We start from the raw sequence: 18,370 nt of genomic DNA, 5'->3' as shown, positions 1-18,370 counted from the left end.
AGGCTGGCACTGCCACCTGCTCCGACTCTGCCCCGGCCCCCGGGGCCCAGGGTGGACAGTGCCTGGAGCCCGGGCTGGGCCCCGCCCATCCGTGTGGGTGTATGTGCGTGTGATGCTACCTCTCGTCCTGCCCCAGCCAGGGGGCCGCATACACGCGGGCACGCACGCACACGATGGGCTTGGGACGTGGCCCCCGAGCTCCTGCCTGAGCTGGACCTTATGCAAACATTTCTGTGCCTGCTGGGTAGGGGCGCATCTGAGGGGCCCGGCTCCAAGCAGGTGGGACTGAGGGCCACAGCTGAACAGGGGGCGGCCCCTGGATTCCGGCACACAACCGCCACACGGGCCTGTGCCCACGCATGTCCCGTGTGCTCCTGTCACATGCATCCCCCACACACGCATCTCATGCCGTACACCTGGGGGCCGCTCACGTCTCTCGCGCCCGGTGTCAGTCCACATCTGCCTCTCATATGCTGCCCTTCTCCCACCCACCCAGGGACACCCAAAGGCTCCTCTCCTATCCCACCCCCCTCACCCCTGCCCCCAGCCGCGAGGAGCCCTGCCCAACGAGGCGTGTGAATATGCAACGGGAGTCCCGGGCTGGACAATGGCAAGTGTGCGAGCCGTGGTGTGCCCGTTCCTGGGGCTGCCGGTGCCCCCGCGTGGGGCCTGTCGTGTGAAGCTTGTGCCCTGACTCTGTATTAAGTGCATTCATGCACTTACACTTGGCCTTATGTACACAGCCTTGCCCGGCCGCCAGGGCACGTAGGGATTTTAGCGGACGTGAATGTAAATAAATTATATATATATATTGCTAACCCAAGTGCTACTTCTCTCGGGCAGAGCTAGGGGTCCGGGCCAGTGGCCATGGAGGGGTCACACGTGGCTGTTCTGGAAGTCCTGGGTGTCTGGACCTGGCTGGGGGACAGATGGGGTCCCAGCCCTGGTCCAACAAAGCTGGTTGCTGGAGACTTCTTCAGACATGGGTCATCTGGGCAAGGCGGCAGGCAACAGCGGTGACCAGGGCCGCACCTTTGCCGGACCCGTCCTCCGATTGCAGGAAGGTGACCTCACAGCGAGGGGCCAGCTCCCGCACCGTGGCTGCCACCATGCTGGAGAAGCTGTGAGGGGGAGAGGCCGAGGTGAGCCCAGGTCAGCCGGGCCCCATCTGCCCATGCCCCCCATCCAGGCTGGTACCCAGACTCACTGAGGGTGCAGCTTGTAGAGGGTCCCATCCACCCCCACGGACACGCTCAGCTCTTCCAGGCCCCGGTTCTCACGGATCTTCTCCACCACGGCAGCCACACCTGCCCCACAAAGCCGGGCGGCCCTCTGGGACACGGCCTGGCACACCTCCAGGACCATCAGCGTATCATCTGAGGTCAGGGGCAGGCCCAGATCCTCCAGGATGGCTCGGACCTGCCTCAGGGCCAGGCTGTCACTGGGGACAGGAGGGAATAGAGCGCAGAGAGGCAGGACCCTGCGTGAGTGCCCCCTCTCATGTCTTTGCCGTCCTCTGGGGGGACCTCCCTCCCACCAGCATTCCACCCAATGATAGAGTCCTTTGGGAGGTGGAGGGAGATGAGGCAGGCCTCAGCACCTTTCAATCTCAGAGAGAAACTTGGTCTTGAAGATGCCCCTGGTCTGAAGGAGCTGGGTCTGCTGTCCCCGGAAGAGAACTCCAAGGCTGGTCAAATGCAAGAGGATGTGGCGGACAATCTCCCCCAGGTACATGCCACTGATCATCTTCTCAAACCTGCGTGAAAGTGTGTGTGCACACAGGGCGGGGGGCCCCAGCCCCGTGCCACCAGCAGCCACATCACACGTGCCCAGCCCAACCCACACCTCTGCTTGCCGGGGTTGATGGATGCCTGGTCCACACTTGCATCAAAACGGGTGCTGAGCATGCTGAGGGAGCCGTCGTCCCCAAAGGCACCCCACTCCATGTTGATGCACATGTGGCCTGAATCCCCGGGCACGCTTGCCACATTCTGGAGCTCCTCCATGTAGCAGGCATTGGTGCCAGTTCCTGCAGAGGCCAGATGGGGTGGGAGCCGTTTACCGATACAGACAAGATCCCGCTGAGCCCTTCCCACGGAGATGGCAAAAGCTGGCCTCGTTTCCTCCCTCTCCCTCTCTCTGTGCTCATTGGCTTGCCCCAGGGCCGGGTCCCCCATCCTTCCTCACGTCCCTTCTACAGACCCTGCCACCATCACGTCCCCTGGGGCTCCACTACTTTCCCTACCAACACCACCATCAGAGCATCTCCCATGCTACCCCAGGGTGCTCTCTAAATGCCCGTTAGTCATGGCATTCCCCTGGGGGATGTGTGACAGCCCCCACTGTCACACAGGTGAGAGGCCCATGCCTTCCTGGACTGGCCTTCCAGGTCTTTAGTCAAATAGCAGGTGCTGGGCCTGGAACCAGGGACATAAAAGAGAGACACAAGGAGCCCCACAGTGGCCAGAGGCTGAGCAATGCGCAGCCAGCTCTGACACTTCCTGTGTGTGCCCAAATAGAAGTGCAAAGAGGAGCATCATGGAACACCCAAGTGCAGGTGAGTCTTCCTGCCTAGAAAGTCAGGAAAAGCTACAGAGAGGAAATGATGGTTGGATTTGACCTTGAAGTTAAGAAGCTTACAGACACAAGGCATACCCTGGATAAAGGCTTTTCTCTCCTCCCCCCAACACACGGTCAGCTCTAGGCAGGTGTGTGTTGGCCCCTGGAATTCCTCCACCCAGTTGTTTATTCACACAGCAGTCTGGGCCCACCTCTCCCAAACACCTCTCAGTGCCAGGCACTATGTTCAAGAAGTCCCCAGTCTCCTGCAAGGCTGCCACATACCTCCTGCTCTGAGAGACGGATGGCCACGGAGCTATGGGAGCCCTCCTTCCCATCTAGCCAAATCCCTTTTTGCAAGGCTTTCATTTCAAGTCTCACTCATGTTGGGTCCCTTTCCTTTCTGATCTCGGCCTCATCGCTCTGGCATTTAGAGTCAGATCAGCTCTCTCTGATGGCCACGTACTCTTCTGGACTCAACCCCCGCGGGACAGTCAGTTCCGAGAAGGCAGATATTTTCCCCTTCTTTATGTGTCTTCCTGTCCCTTCATCCAGCCCCCAACTGGCCACAGGAGAGGTGCTTAATAGAGACTTGGGGACTTCCCTGGTGGTCCCGTGGTTAAGACTGCGTGCTCCCAATGCAGGGGGCCCAGGTTCCATCCCTGGTCAGGGAACTAGATACTGCATGCCGCAACTACAGATCCCACATGCCGCAACAAAGATCCCGCATGCTGCAACTAAGACCCAGCGCAGCCAAATAAAACATATTTTCTTTGAAAAAGACTTAGAATCTTGGACTACTCAAAGGACCATCTCACCTCATTCTCTGCACACCCCCATCCCTGGGGTCCCACCCAGTTCCAAATACTGTGTGTGCCATGATCCAGGCATCATGCTATACTTTGTCCCCTCTCATTTCATCCTCATACCCCCTTAAGACAGGCATTATTATTATCTCCACCTTAGAGGTGAGGAAACTGAGGCTGTGGTGATTTGCCCTAGGTCATACAGGTAGAAGTGGCAGAGTTAGTATTTGCACCCAAACCTGTATGACTCCAGAGCTCACATTCATTTTACACATGGGCAAACTGAGGGTCAGAGAGCGTAAGTGACTGTGAGTCAGTAGCTGAGCTGGGCCAGACACCCAAGCTCCAGACTCTCAGCCCAATAGAGTGTTCCAGGCCCCATTGGGTCAGGTAGGAATGATGCCATAGCTCCAAGGCCAAGGAACGTCCGACCTGAGGAATCAGGAGTCAGTAAGTTAGCATCAGGCAGTAGGGGCACCAAAGAGCAGGGCCCTCCTCACCGACGATGAGGCCGACCTCGCAGTGGGGGTCCTCGTAGCCACAGGACATCATGGTCCCCACCGTGTCATTGACAATGGCAATCACATTCAGCTCCACTGCCTGCACACAAAAGGATGCTGCTAGTTGCTGGGCAACGTGGTCGTCACAGCAACCAGCACTGGACCCAGAGGTCTCTACTGTAGAGGGCCCTCCCACCCCATCAGGCAGCAGGAGAACCTTTGCTCCCTTGGAGGCCTGTTGCACCAAAGCACCCCTGGAGGCAGGCTCCTAACCTCTCTGCGCCTGATGGCTTCCCGCAGCAGACCCACGACGTCTTGGCCCTCGCAGTCAGATGCATTGAAACCCTTTGTCCAGTTCAGGAGGATGCCCTGGGGTGGGACCAAGGGGAGGCAGGAAGATAGAGGCCCCTTGGAATCTCATTCTGCCTCCCCAAAGCCTGAGTCCCGTCAGGATGCAGTATGTGATGCCCTCCCCAAGTAGAATTCTGTGCCTACTCTGTCATACAGTTAAGGGCCTTGCCCTCTGCCCCCTCCCAACTCCCCAGGAGGCTTCCAGAGTCAAGAAAGCTATTAATAACCATCCAATCTACGTCTTCTATTTTTAGTGCCAGAATACTCAGATGGTCTAAGGGTCTGGCCGTTTTAAGACATCTGCCCAGAAGGAATGGCCCTTTGTAATTAGGTTAGGAATGAACAGAGTTGGTAAAGTGAGTGCTGTGTGTGAGAGAGGGAAGGACAGAGAAGGCTCTGCGGTCCGAAGGACAGCAGAGTCTGCTCTTTCAGAAAGAACTAGCAAGAGCCACTTGAGAGCAAGGAATTCTCAGAGTGGGGACAGAGCCATGTCAATGGGAGATTCACACGCACGTCCCAGATACGAGTGAGGGATGAATAAAAAAGCCAGAAACCAGACACCTGGGCAGGACACGAGGGGACAAGACAATTGACTGTGAGAAACTGGCCTCAAGTTGTGGACGTAACAGGGGCTGGCTGAACTTAGGACTGTTCTTTCCTTTGTGCTTCCTCTGAGGGCGGGGCGGAGGAGCTATTCCAACACCGTCAGGAGGAAATGACTGCTCTGCCCAGAGTAGACACGTGGAGAGCAGGTCTGGGCATCTTCAGGGCAGGAGACTGTAGAAATACTAACTGACATTTCCCCCAGTGATAATATTTTCTTTTATTCCTTTCCCCAAACGACCACAGCTAGACTGTTCTGTGCTCACTGTCTCAAAAGAAACGAGAGAGAGAGAGTGAGTGAGAGGAAGAGTCAGATGATGTGTAACAGCAAGCTTTCCCCGCTCCCAGCCAAGGGAAAGACCCCCTGGTCTGGGGAAGGTGAGGCCGGCAGGAGTCAGAGCCAGGTTCCGGAGGGCTTCCTGAGAAAGGTGTCCTAGGCCCTGCACCCTGGGCATGCCCCCTTGGGGGAGGGGAGGAGACAGAGCGATTTGGAGAATCTGAGAACAGAGGCAGCCTCTTCTCTCCCTCCCCATGGAGGGGAAGGAAACGTGTCAAGGGAGGTGTCAAGACCCAAGAGAGAAAGAGGCAGAGTCCAAATAGCTGGGGCCTAGACGTCCCCCCAGTGTCCCAGCTTGTCGGCACACTCCACACAGCAAAGGAGGGGCCCCTCCCCGGATGAGGGGGTCCCTGAATTGATTAACATTAAGTTTTCACCCCTGAAAAGAATGTGGGCTCCACACAGACATCAAGTTCTGTTACAGAACACTAACAGGACCGTGCTTCCTGCAAGCGTGCTTTTGCACACAGAGTCCCTCCTGCTCCTCACACCTTACAGGGAAGAGTCAAAAGACGCCAGAAGTGCAAGGAGCAGGCCGGCAGAGAGACCCTGCCGATGGCACGATCCCAAGGAGAGCTGAGCACAGAGGCCGGGCTCCGCGCGGTCAGAGGGGGAGCAGAGGAGGGGTGAACACCACAGGAAGGCTGCTGGGAGGAGAGCAGGCAGAGTGCAGGTGTGGAAGAACCTGCTGGGCATCTCCAGGGCCAGCAAGCTCATCATCACAGGAGCTTTTCCGCAGAAGTGGTGGGTGTTGAGGAGGAGATTCCTGGGAGCTTGGATCAAAGGTCTGGGAGGGGCTGTCTCCACAGCAAGCCCTGGGTGTGTGCATGAAAAGTCTAGCATTCCTGATGAAGGACGCGTGGAGGCATGTGGTCAGTGAGTGCTGTGTCTAGACCTGTGCCTGCCCCTCTGCCAACCCCAAGCCAGGCCCTGAGAAGGACACCAGCAGGCCGGGAACGGGAGAGAGGGCAGCCACAAGCCCCTTTGAGAGACAGAACAAACTCTGCTCCCCGCAGATCCCCTCGGCCAGTACAACAGTGCCGTGGGGGTGGCAGTCAGTGTGTGCTCCGGTCAGTCCCGACCTCAGCCCGCACTGCTCCCACGTGCCCAGACCTAAGCCTGGCTCCACACTCCTGCCCACTGGCAGCCCCCAGGGGTAACCATGTTCTCCTGCATCCCACGCCCTTTCCTGGCCCTGGATTCCAGGCCATTTCACCGCATCCCACCCATCTGGCCACACCACATCTGGGGAAACTGGGGCTGGGTGAAGGCCCAGCCCGGCACTGCCTCCACCCAGCCCTCTCCCCAGCCTGGGAAGGCCTCTCCAGGCTTCCTGCCCACTCCAGCATACTCCAAGAAGAGTATGTTGGTGGAAAGCCCCTGAGGATGGCTTCCCCTGGCCCTCCCTCTGTCTCACCTGGTCCAGGCCGAGCTGCCTGCACGGGAAGGAGAAGGTGAAACCCAGGGGGAGGCTCTGCCCACTCAGGCCTTGCTTCTGCTGGAAGTCCACGATGCAGTCCACAATGTGGTCAAAGAGCTGAGGGGGGGAGCAAGTCAGGGAATGTGCCACCCGGCCCTTCCCCACCCCCTGACATCAGCTCCAGGTTGCGGGTACCTGCTGTCCAGAGCCCTGGGCCACACACTCCGGGATGGAGTAGACCTGGTTGGTTATCTGCACACCTCCAGTGGTCACACGCACCAGGAGGACCCGGAAGTTGGTGCCCCCCAGGTCCAAGGCCAGGAAGTCCCCACGCTCTGTGGGGCAGAGACCCCAGTGCCAGGACAGAGCTGGAGGCCCCACTGCCACACATGCTGTGACCCCCAGGAGCCCACGTCCCAGCCACACATTCAGGCCAAGTCCTTACCACTGCCATCAGGCGTGGCCCGCACGTACGTGGGCAGCATGCGGAGGGAGGAGGCTTCCCCTTGGAGCCCCTTGGCCATGGCCTCTCGCATCTGTGCTTGCACTGCTGCCAGCTGCTCACGGGTCACACGGAATGGTGCCAGGGTCTCCTCCAGCAGGCGCCGGTGGGCAGCCAGGCGGGCAGCCACAGCAGTCACCATCGCCACCCCCCGGCCACCCCCGTCCACAGAGGGGATGAAGGAGACGTCACATTCAGGAGCCAGGAGCATCACTGTCTCCTGCAGGGCGCTGAGGAACCTACACAGACGCATGCCGTGCAACCTGGCTTGGAACCTGGCCCGGCACCTGGCCCTGACCCCCTGGTCTTGCTGAAGCCCTGGGCTCCCTCACGTCAAGTCAATTCTAAACCCATCTGTGCACCAACCATACGCCCAGGGCCCCCAGCGCCCCCTCCCTTGCACTCCCAAGAGAAGCCTCTTTCTCTTCTCCGACCTCTGCTGGCCTCCCCGAACCCCTGGCCTCACTCTGCTTGGGTGCCCTTCCTCCCGCCGCCTGGCACCCACGCCACCAGAGGGCCCGGTGGGTGTGTATCACGCACCCACACCGTTCCTCCTGTGCGCTCACACAGGGGCACCTGTATTCCCAATACCTGGGGTGTCGCGCAAACACGCGGCCTCCAGTGGCCACAGCGATGTGAAGGGTCTGCTGCTCCCGGCTGTGCCGGAGGCGGGAGAGGACAGCAGCCAGGGCAGCGGCACAGAGCTGGGCAGCCCGCGTGCACACAGCCGCGCACACGTGCTGCACGAACTCGGTATCTGAGGCCCTCGGGTTCAGGCCCAGGTCCTGCAGGACAGCGTGCACACGGGCTGCCCCAGCAGAGGGACTGGCGGGGACAGGGTGCTTCTTTGGGGCTCAAGTAGCCCAGAAGCTCCCTGCCCCCACCAAAGCTCCATGGCCACCTCAGGGAGAGGGCATCCTCCCCACTCCCAAGCCAAGAATCCCTTTGGCGCAGCCCACTCGCCCCCCGCACTCACCCCTCCATCTCGGCCACATGTTCCAGGAGGATGCCGCCTTGGCTTAGCAGGGCAGGGGACGTGTAGCCGCCAAAGAGGACCCCGCGCTGGGCCAGGTGAACCAGCACCAGCCGCACCAGCTCACCCAGGTACAGGCCCCCAATCATCTTCTCAAACCTACAGGCAGGAAGGGTGGCTGGATGGAGCCTTTCCTAAGCCCTTAGCCCACCTGGCCCCACCTCCAAGAACTCCCAAAGAGGGGTCATTTTCTTTGCGGTCCCTGACTGAAGGGTCCAGAAGCAAACGGCCTGCTAGGAGACGGCTGGGTGTTTACCCAGACTCCACTGCCCCCTCTGGATTATTTTAGGTTCAAGAGGGCTCCTGGAAGGTGGAAGAACCCAAGGAGGGTAGGAGAATCTTTGCTTGGCTACTCCCACCCCCAACCCCTGTCAGGGCTGGCCAGAGTCAGGAATAAGAGAGGGCCAAGGGTTAAAAACTCTGCATTCTAGAACCTTGAGCCTGGCCAGGGCCCCCACCCCCACCCCCACCCTCCTGGAGACCCAGGGAGCAAGCCAGAGGGAGAGACCTAAGGGTTAGAGTACAAGGACAGCAGAGTGGGAGGGGAACAAAGCAGTGACAGGGGATAGAGCAGAAGGTTAGGTCACCTCTGGGCACCCGGATTCAGGGACTCGTGGTCCAGGGTGCGGTCAAAGATGGTGAGCACTGGCCCCAGGGCCCCGTCATCACTGAAGGAGCCCCACTCGACGCTGATGCAGATGCGGCCCCGGTCCTCGTCCAGCACTGCCACATGCCGTGCCTCCTCCATGTAACACGCGTTGGTGCCAGTGTCTGGCAGAGACAACCCCTTCAGGGCCTGCCCACCAGGCATCCAGGCCCCCCGTCCACCATCACAAATGCCCGTGGCTCACCTACAACCAGCCCAACTTCACACGGCCCAAGGCCTGGCTCGCAGCCCATCATGGTGCCCACTGTGTCATTCACCACGGCAACCACATCAATGTTGTAGGCCTGGACAACGGAGAGGACAGAGGTGGGGGAACCTGGGGGACAGGCAGGGCTAGGGCCCTGGCTTTGATGGAGACACTCAGAGTCCCTGAAATGCATGTCTGCATGCCCCACACATCTGTGTCACATATGCTCTAGGCCCTCCCACCCTATAGAGCATTTTTCTCGCATCCCATCCCTGCCCCTTGGCTCCTCTGCCCACAAGTCAGGCCCTGGAAGTCTCAGGGGCTCTTAGCCTCAGCCATCACTTCCAGAACACCAGTGCTCCCCATGGGACAGGACAAGCGTGAGCAAGCCTGTCACCTTGAAGGCTGTGCTGTAGGCACCTCGCTTGCCCACCCTGGTCCTGGCCTGGCTCCCCAAGCCTGCTCCTCTCAGCCCCGACTTCCAGCTACTCACACAGCTCCATGGCGGTTAGTCCACACAGATCCAGAGTGGCCTTTCTCAGGCATCCAGACTTCTGAATATGCCCTTCTCTGAAATTAGACCTTCCTCCCCAGCCCCAGCTTATGCACCTGGCAAACTTCTCCTCTGAGTCTCTGCTCAAGTCATGGTGCTCACTTCCCTGTGCGCCCAGAGTCATCGGAACCACCTTCTCAACAGGGACAATCTTTTATTGGAATGGTTTCTCCACTAGACTTATGAGGTCCTTGAGGACAGGGTCAAGTCTTCTCATCTTTGTTTCCCCCTATAGTCCTGAACATCTATTTGACCTTTCTTAGCCTCAGTCTCCTTACCTATAAAATGGGAATTGTAGCAGCATTTACCCGAGGGTTAAGTGGACAAAGGATATAAACAGGAAAGGAAAGCAAGCCCTCCCGGGAGCATAGGCTCACCTACATATGCCAGGCCCAGGCCCACATGGGCAGCCCTCCCTGCTCCCCTGCCTCTACTCACTCCCTGCCTCTGGATGGCGTCTCGTAGCAACTGGACCACATCCTGGCCTTCCACACCACTGCACCTAAAGCCTTTGGTCCAGGAAATGAGGCTGCTCTGGAGGCAGAAAAGTCAGGTCAATCCTCCAATGACCTTCCTGGGGCTGCAGCCCCTCCACCCACTGTCCCTGTAGCCACTCCACCTCACCTTGTCCAGGCCTGTCTGGTGACAAGGGAAGGAGAAGTTGAACCCAAGCTGCAGACGCTGATTGCCCACGGGGAGTGCATCCAGGAACTCAGACAGGCAGCGGGCGGCAAAGTCAAAGAGCTGTGGGATGGGTTGGGGGCTTAGCTCTGCCCACTGGATCCCCAGATGCCCAGCCGCACCCAGAGCTTGTGCAGTGAGTGCTCACCTGCTGACCAGGACCCAGCATCACCTCTTGGGGGATCACAAACTCCTGGCTCTGGGGCTCCATCGTGTGCCCCTCAGTGCCCATCAGGGACACCCATAGAACACGCAGCGAGGCCCCTGTGGCCCCCAGCTCCAGCACCACAAAGTCTCCTTGTTCTGCGGGCAAGCGGGTCACAGAAAGGCATGCAGCTGGTAAGACCAAGCCCTCTTCCTCCCAGAAACATTCCCAGGGCCTGTGAAGTCTCATCAAGGGACCTTGGAGCTGGAGAAAGCGGTAAGGAACGCCACCCTCCCCCAGATCAGAACCCTCTCCGCAGGCCTGGCCACCCATCTTAATCTATGCCACCCACCAGTGCCATGTGGAATAGACCCCACATATGTGGGCAGCATCCGGACAGCAGGGGCAGGGCTGGCCTGCCCCCTCAGTGCCTGCTCCATGGAGCCCAGGAGGCTGGTTTGGATCTGCCGCAGCTGTGCCCCTGTCACCTTGAACTGCTGCAGGCACTCCTGGACCTGAGGAGAAACAGGCCGACATCTGGTCAGGAGCCCTGTGGACCTAGCCACGCTCCCCAGCTCCAACCAGGACAGGGCCATCCTGGCCCAGCTCGTGCCTCCCCTCCCAAGCTCCGACCATCACCCCTCGGTTGGCTTCCCCGGGGGCTGGCCTGAGACCTGCTTGAGCCTTGCTGCTCCCCCAGCACCTGCCCAGACCCGCTCCTCGCCTCCTCACACACCGTGGCTTTCTCACTGCTCACAGCCTGCACCCGCTCCTGCCCCCTCAGAAGACTGCTTTCTGCAGAGAAGACCCACCCACTTCCCCCTGCTCCGTTCCCTCATGGCTCCCTGTCTGCTCCCTCTGACCCCCTCTACTTCTTTGAATCCAGGGTTAGCAAGGCCTCTCCCCTGTCACCCCACCACTGATTTGCTCTGGTTCCCCTGTGCCCAGAGCAGAGCTGCTCTGTGAGGTGTTCTTGGATGAGTAATGAGTGAACCAAGGTGTGGGTGCACTTCAGGTTCGGGGGCTTCCCTCTTCCGATACACTCCCCTCTGGATCCCGAGCAAGCCCAGCCCAGGTGAGTCTGGGGGCCACATCGTGCAGGACAGGCCTCCTGCAGTTGGCCATCCTTCCCGCAGACATTGACGGAGCCCCTAATACGTACCCAGCGCTACTCTGAACACCATACACTGCACAACCAGCTGAGTCTACTCTTGCGGAACTCAGATTCCAGTGGAGGGGGCAGAAAGTAAGCCCAAAACCATATAATATGGTTCTGGTAGTAATGGTGGAAAAGAAAGGCAGAACTAGAAATGTAGGAGTGACGAGGGGAGGAAGAGGTATTTTTGGGTATTGGTCAGAGAAAGTCTCCCTGCAGAGGTGACCTAAATGAAGGAAGGGAATGAGCCATTTGAAGATATGGGGGAAGAACACAAAAGGATTTTCTTCTTAACAAGGGGATGGATTTGGGGAAAGGCTGGGCCAGGGGTAGATCAGAGTGAAGAGGGGGCGACCAGGCAGGAAAAGCTACTGGAGTCTCTCCTCGACCTCCCCCAAGAAGCATGAGGATAGACCTCAGCCAGGAGAGTGAGGAGACGAGCGTTAGAGGAAGAGTGGATTGGATGTGGCTTCATTGCTGGATCCTTTGACCAACTTGCTGTGTCGGTCAGTCTGGGCCCATCACCTCATCTCTCTGAGCTGGTTTCCTCCTCTGTCCGCAGGAACAAAATAGCATCCACTTCTCAGAGATGTTGTGAGGACTGAGAAGACAATAGGTGTGAAGGGGTGAGACAGTGGCTGGCCTACAGGACATGGGTTCCCTTCCTTTCCTCAGAGCACAGGGTACAACCAGCCTGGGGGGCCTGACTCCACGCCCCCGCTGGTGACAACGAGTCCTGAGGGAAGGGACCAGGAAGGGGCTCTGCTGGGCTGGGCTCCGTCCACACGTGGTGCTTAGATCATCGTGAGAAGGGGAGCTGAGGTTGAGGCCTGCAGTGCTGAGGGGGGCCGGAGGTCTCAGGAAACTTAGCATCCACGTGAAGTTCCCCCAGAGCTGAAGAGAATTGTCTTTAAACTGCAGGTGTGTGCAACAGAGCCGGCAGGGTGGGTGTGGGACCCTCGCAGGAGTCTCAGGAGAGAGTGGCGCAGCGTGAGAGGAGATGGTGGCAGGCCTCACAGCAAGCCCTGGCAGGCTGGCACTGTGGCACAGTCATTGCTCCCTTCTGTGGCCCAGCTACGGGCCGTGCACAGAGGAAATGTTTACAGCAGGGGCTGGGGCAGAGGTTGGACAAGGGGCAGCATGAAATGCAGTGAGGGGTGATGCCCCCACAGTTTGGCCAACGGGCCAAATCCAGCAGTTGTCAGAATGGGCCGGAAAACTAAAGAAACTGCAGGAAACGATTCAAGAGCCCATGGATGCCTCCTCATTGTGTGCAGGTCCTCATTGCCCGTTAGCCAACTTAATCCTCCAGGGGTGGGAGGGTTAGATGTTATTTCCCTCCATTTCACTGATGAGGAAACAGAGACAAATGAAATGACTTAGTCAGCTGTTTCCTGCTCAAGGGTGTGGTAGGCAAGGGCTTCTAAATCTTGGTCAAGATGACAGAAAAAAGAGAAACTCTGAGCTAACTTGAGGCATATGGACCTTGCTGCACAATAGCCTCCAAGTTGAGTGCAGCTCGTCCATCCTCTCTGTGTGCCTGACTGCAGTGGCCGTTTTGAGGCGAGAGAGTCATGCAAGAATAACTAGAGAAGTGGGAAAGGGAAGGGCATTGAGAACACAGCTTTCTACCAGAAAAACTCTACCAGAGGGTCCTTTCTAGACTGAGACAACCCACTCTGGGCAGGGGCGGTGCCTGTGTCACAAGGTGGCAAAAGCAGTATGTTTGGAGTTGAAACACCTCGGCTCAAGCTCCTGTCATGCCTTAAACTCAAGGCACGTCACCTCTCTAAGCCCCTCTTCCTCCGCTGAAAAATGAGGAGATCACCCCCACCTCGCAGTGAGGTGGAGCCTTGAAGGAGAAAGCTACTAGATCAGATACGAAAGGCTGAGTAAACTGGAAAGGGCTGCACGGGTGTGGGCCAGGGTTCCCACGGCATCTTCTGCTGCTGCTGCCCTTGACGGCCTCGAACAGGCATGAGACGGGAACCCAATACTGAACTTACCAGCTCAGAGCTGTTTGAGGGGTAGGGCAGGCCTTCCTGGGGGCAGCCAGGGGCTCCTTCCCCTTGCTGCAACCCTAGAGTCCCCATGGAGTCCATGTGGGGGTGGCCTCCTATGGGAGAAGAGGGATAGTGCGGGTGAACCATGTACTCCACAGGCTGTGAGGAAGCTCGGAGGCTGTGAGGCACACCTTTTTTTTTTTAAGCTCTTTATTGGAATATAATTGTTTTACACTCTTGTACCAGCTTTTGAGGTACACCAAAGTGAATCAGCTGTATTTATACACATATCCCCGTATCCCCTCCCTCCCGCGACTCCCCCCCACCCTCCCTGTCCTGGCCCACTAAGGCATCACCCATCATCGAGTTGGTCTCCCTTTGTTATACAGCAACTTCCCACTGGCTATCTATTTTACAATAGGTAGTGTATATATGTCTATGCTACTCTCTCACTTCATCCCAGCTTCCCATTCGCCACCACCTCCCCACCACCAACCCCGTGTCCTCCAGTCCATCCTCTGCATGTAAGGCACACCTTTAACTTTCTTCCTTCTGAAGGGGACCAGGAAGGAAGATGTGGGCAGAGCTCAGAATCTCTGACCATCAAACATCCTTTAGTAAACAACCAGAAGGCCTCATTTTCCAGAGTATATACAACAAAAGAGCACCGGGAAGGCTGATTTCTAATCCGAATGCCATTCACTCCCATTTGCCAGTCCCTAATGCCTAGTGTGCCACATGCTGGGCTACAGATGAAGCAGCCCTGGGACACACCCTCAGGGACCTTACAGCTTTACCAATAATCACAGTATGATTGACACAGGCAGTGCAAGAGATGGACTTGCTGCTGCACTTGGGAGTTCAGGGATGTGCTAGAGGTTTGGAGCAAAGGGTGTGAGGTAAGCAGGGTCCGAAGGCCTGCTAGAGAAGCAAGCAGGCTGGCTTGGCATCTTCATGCCAAGTTAAGGGGTGTGAATTTCATGCTGAAGAGAGATGTGGATGGGGTGGACCTATGCTTCAGAAAGGGGTTCCACTGGTGCCACTGCTTTGGGCAAATCATGCATGACTTCTTTGCATTTCAGTCTCTTCATCTATACAAAACAGGGGAACATAATATCTACCTTCACAAGAACTGAATCGAGTAACAACAGGGAAAATGCTTTGGGAATTGCAATGGGCAATACAAACATCAGGGTGGGTTTTGGAAGGTGGGGGGATGCTGAGCTGAAAGAGGCCTGTGCGCAAAGCTGAGGATGCAACTCCTGACAAAGCAGCCACACCACGTCTCTCCATCTCAAGGCCTAATTTTTTTCCATCTGCATATGAATAAAATGCGGACCAGGAAGTTTCCAAAGGAGCCTTCAGTGACCCAGGTGCCCTTCAGGGGTGAAAAAGGGAAAGGCAGTGGAGGGCCCAAGATGGGCAGGAGGCAACTGGCTACTGAATTATTCCACCTCTCCTCCTGCAACAGCAAAACTTCAGGAAAATTACCTTCCCACCTCTGCAACCCCTCCCCTCCTGCCACTCCCATCCTGTCCATGAATTTGCCCTCCCCAAGATCACCTATGAGCTCCTGACTGCCCAATCCCAGCCTTTTCCTCAGTCCCCAGGCTTTTGCCCTCTCTCAGGCATGGAAAGCCATGAGAATTCTCTTCACTGCAAAATTCTCTTCTCCCTCGGCTGCGACAGGCAGTCTTTCCTGGGCCTCCTTCCTGAGTCTCTCATAGTCTTCATCAATAACTCCTTCGCTCCTCTCCTCTTAAACCATGGGGCTCCCACGCCTCTGGACATAGCCTTCTTCTCCACACTTCGCCTTTGTCTCACTCATCTCCAAGGTCTGATTACAACCTGTGTGAAGGTTCCCACATCTACCCCTGTCCTGAGCCAAATCCCAAGTTCCAATGGTCTGTTAGCATCTCTGGATGCTGTAGAGGGCTTCTCAAACTCAACGGTCAAGGCCATGTTCGCTTTCTCCTTCACTTTTCCCCACAAAATTCTTCTGTCCTTCACCTTGGCAGGAGGCATTCATGTTGCCTCTACAAATCCCTGATCCTCACTTCCTCTAGCAATCAGTTCTCAGGCTGAAAGAGCTCCCCTGTGTGTCCCCACCTCCCAGTTCCCACAGCCACTGTCCTAGACCTTCCACCCATTTGACTATTCCAACAGCCTCTCAATTGATACTCTTGCTTCTGTGTGTCCACCTCCCCCACCCCACCCACACCAAACATGTCACCAGAGCGACTGTGCAAAAACAGGTTTTATTGTGTCATTCCCCAGCTCTATCTCCCCTCAAAAAAGGAAGTAGACCTTCACATTGTGATGGCCTCTGTTGCAGGAAAAAAAAACTCCCCGATGCCTTTCTGTGGCATTGCAGGGCTTCACACTGTCCCCAGCCCAAGCTTCCTCTCTTGCTACTCCCCTTCATATTGCAGCCACATGGACTGGGAGCTTTGCTCTGTCTCCTGCTGTCCAGCTTTCGTCCAGAGCCTTCCCTGGAATTGCTGTGTCTGAGGCATCTCTGCTTCTTCAATGCCCAGCACCGGGCTTGACACAGGCAGGTGCTGGTACAGCTTTGAAAAATTGAGAGGTGGGGAGTTTTTTCTTATTCAGAAAACTAAGAAATCAGTTTTCCACAAATCTCTCCAAAGTCACATATACCTACACTCGGTTTCTGTCAAATCTGCCAAACGTATGTTCCACATGTTAGAAAACTGTTTTTGGGATTAAATGGGGTAACTGAGGCAATTACCTTTGGGAAGGGTCTAGGGCTACACACACGGTGAGATTTCACTCTCCTTTCAAGGCCCTGCTAGCTCATTCATTCATTCACTTATTTCTTTTTCCATTCAACATTTATTCAGCATTTTTACATGCCAGAGACTGTGAAGCTTCCTCCAAGGAACCCCAGTATTCACACTCCAGGCAAATGTGTTCATTTCTGTCTCTTCCAGCTGAGAGTCCCTGTGGGGAGGGACATGTCTCCCCTATCACTGGATCCCCAGAACCCAGCCCATGGTCTACACACGTTTGAATAACTGTGGGCCTCTTGGCTTAATTCAGCTGAATCAGATACATGGAAAGAGCCTTCCTTCTGAAAGGTATCCCGGGACTTCTGCCGAGGATAGGAACCACTATTGAGGACCAGCCAGTTTAGTCTTTCCAGCCTCCACTCATCCAGGATGGACTAAGCAGGGGAGATGATGAGGGCAAGGGGCTAGAGCTGAGGCAGGCAGGAATTAGGGGAGGGATCTTACCTGAGAGAAGCAGAAGTTGGTCACTCTCCTTAGATCTGGGCTCTTCTCTTTCAATATTAGGCATCCCACTGACCCTGTTTGCACTCAAAAGTGAAACTCACGAATGATCTGAGTTATAATGTCACCCAGCCCCACCCTCTCACTAGACAATAGCTAATTCAGGAAGGTGCACTTCCTTCTGAATCTGCGGTAATGTTGGAGGAATCGGTAGAGGTAGGCAGGACACCGAGGCTTGTAATGCAGGAAGCAATGTTTATTGTAGCAGTACAGGCCCAGTGGATTCACATCCAAAGACTGAGCCCTGAACTAAAGGAGAGTTTCTCCTTTTATAGACTAGTTCCCGCGCTTTTGGGGGCCTATAGCTATGTTTATCTATGCAGAAGCAATGTACAGAAGCCAGAGTGCATACGTTAGTTTTTCCTTATCTCGTTGACCCACATGTTTGTGCTGCCCCTGGCAGGGTCCTGTCTAAGTGGCCAAAAGTTATTTATTCCCTGGGGCTTGCATTTTCTTATTTTTGCTTTGTCCTTCCCTGTTTTGTTATTGACCTGCCTCATTCCCCTCTTTGATGCTTGGATCTGACTTAAGGTCCAATAGCATCATTTTCATTTTGACTTGCTGGTTGATATTTCCATAGCATCATTGCATGGGTGGCCGTTTTTCTCTCGACTAAATTTTCAATGACGTTTGAAATTATCCAGATAATTAAGGGGTCAAAACAGGGAAGTAATAGGAGAATTCCCAACATTGTAAGCACACTTATTATTAGAGTCTCGTAACCACCTAAAGTTGAGAACCATTCTTCCAGCCAGCCAGTAACAGGGTTTTTAATTCCTGAATTTCTAGCCAGTTCATTTGCCAATGATGATAATCCCTTGAGGGCCTTAGTTATGGTGCCGTCCGGGGCGGTGTTATTGGGGATAAAGGTACAGCACTTTCCTCGCAGTGTGACACATCCTCCCCCCTTTCCTGCTAACAGCGTATCTAAGGCAATCCTATTTTCCCAGGTCATGCAGCTAGTGGCATCTAACTGGCTAGCCACCCCTTCTGGGGCCTCTCTGGTGTAATTAATACATCTTTGCTGGTTGTAGTAAATATAGTTTATCCAATCTACATTGTTGTTAATTGTTACCCACCAGAAAAGGATCAACTCAAATCCTGTTGCTATCTGATCTCTGGCCTTGAATTCATCAGGGACTCTCCTGGGCACTCCTATTGAGTCTAGGTATATACCTGGGTCGAAAGATCCTCGTATGGATCTTTTGGCCCTTGTAGGGGCCGGAATGCCAGGATGAATGGTATAGCCAGTTGAACCAAGGCACATGTTCCCATCCATCCTGTGGGCAATCTGTCTAAGAGAGTCCGGTTTCCACAGTACCACCAGACATTGGCCCGAGGAACATTTAAGTTAGAGTAATTGGCTCCCGGTTCGTGCCACACATCTCTTGGCTTTACGCAGTCTGACAGATCTCCCACAGGGGTAGTGAACTTTTCTCCCCGTCTAGAGAGACATGAAGAGTAGTTCAGCTTTTCCACCGAAAAGGAGGGTGTTACCCTCGGGTCTGACTCGCGGATCGTCGGGTAGAGCAGGGCCAAACTCCTACATGTCTCAT

General features: G+C 55.9%; 1 protein-coding gene across 1 annotated transcript; it reads right to left on the bottom strand.

Annotated features, from left to right (window-relative positions):
• Positions 1 to 854: 854 nt before the first annotated feature.
• LOC130859530 (hexokinase-3) lies at positions 855 to 12,068 on the bottom strand. The gene is made up of 18 exons (XM_057747023.1): positions 12,026 to 12,068; positions 10,697 to 10,859; positions 10,348 to 10,502; positions 10,143 to 10,262; positions 9,957 to 10,052; positions 8,963 to 9,062; positions 8,699 to 8,882; positions 8,055 to 8,210; positions 7,670 to 7,903; positions 7,022 to 7,317; positions 6,772 to 6,911; positions 6,574 to 6,693; positions 4,139 to 4,234; positions 3,866 to 3,965; positions 1,846 to 2,029; positions 1,601 to 1,756; positions 1,208 to 1,441; positions 855 to 1,121 (listed from the first exon to the last, which is right to left on the bottom strand). The coding sequence occupies exons 2-18, from the start codon at positions 10,782 to 10,784 to the stop codon at positions 977 to 979; spliced, it is 2,604 nt and encodes an 867-aa protein (XP_057603006.1). The 5' UTR covers positions 10,785 to 10,859; positions 12,026 to 12,068; the 3' UTR covers positions 855 to 976.
• Positions 12,069 to 18,370: the final 6,302 nt, after the last annotated feature.

This window comes from Hippopotamus amphibius, chromosome 1 (assembly GCF_030028045.1).
Source record: "Hippopotamus amphibius kiboko isolate mHipAmp2 chromosome 1, mHipAmp2.hap2, whole genome shotgun sequence".
NCBI classification, from domain to species: domain Eukaryota; kingdom Metazoa; phylum Chordata; class Mammalia; order Artiodactyla; family Hippopotamidae; genus Hippopotamus; species Hippopotamus amphibius.
This window is presented reverse-complemented; position numbering and strand designations above follow the sequence as displayed.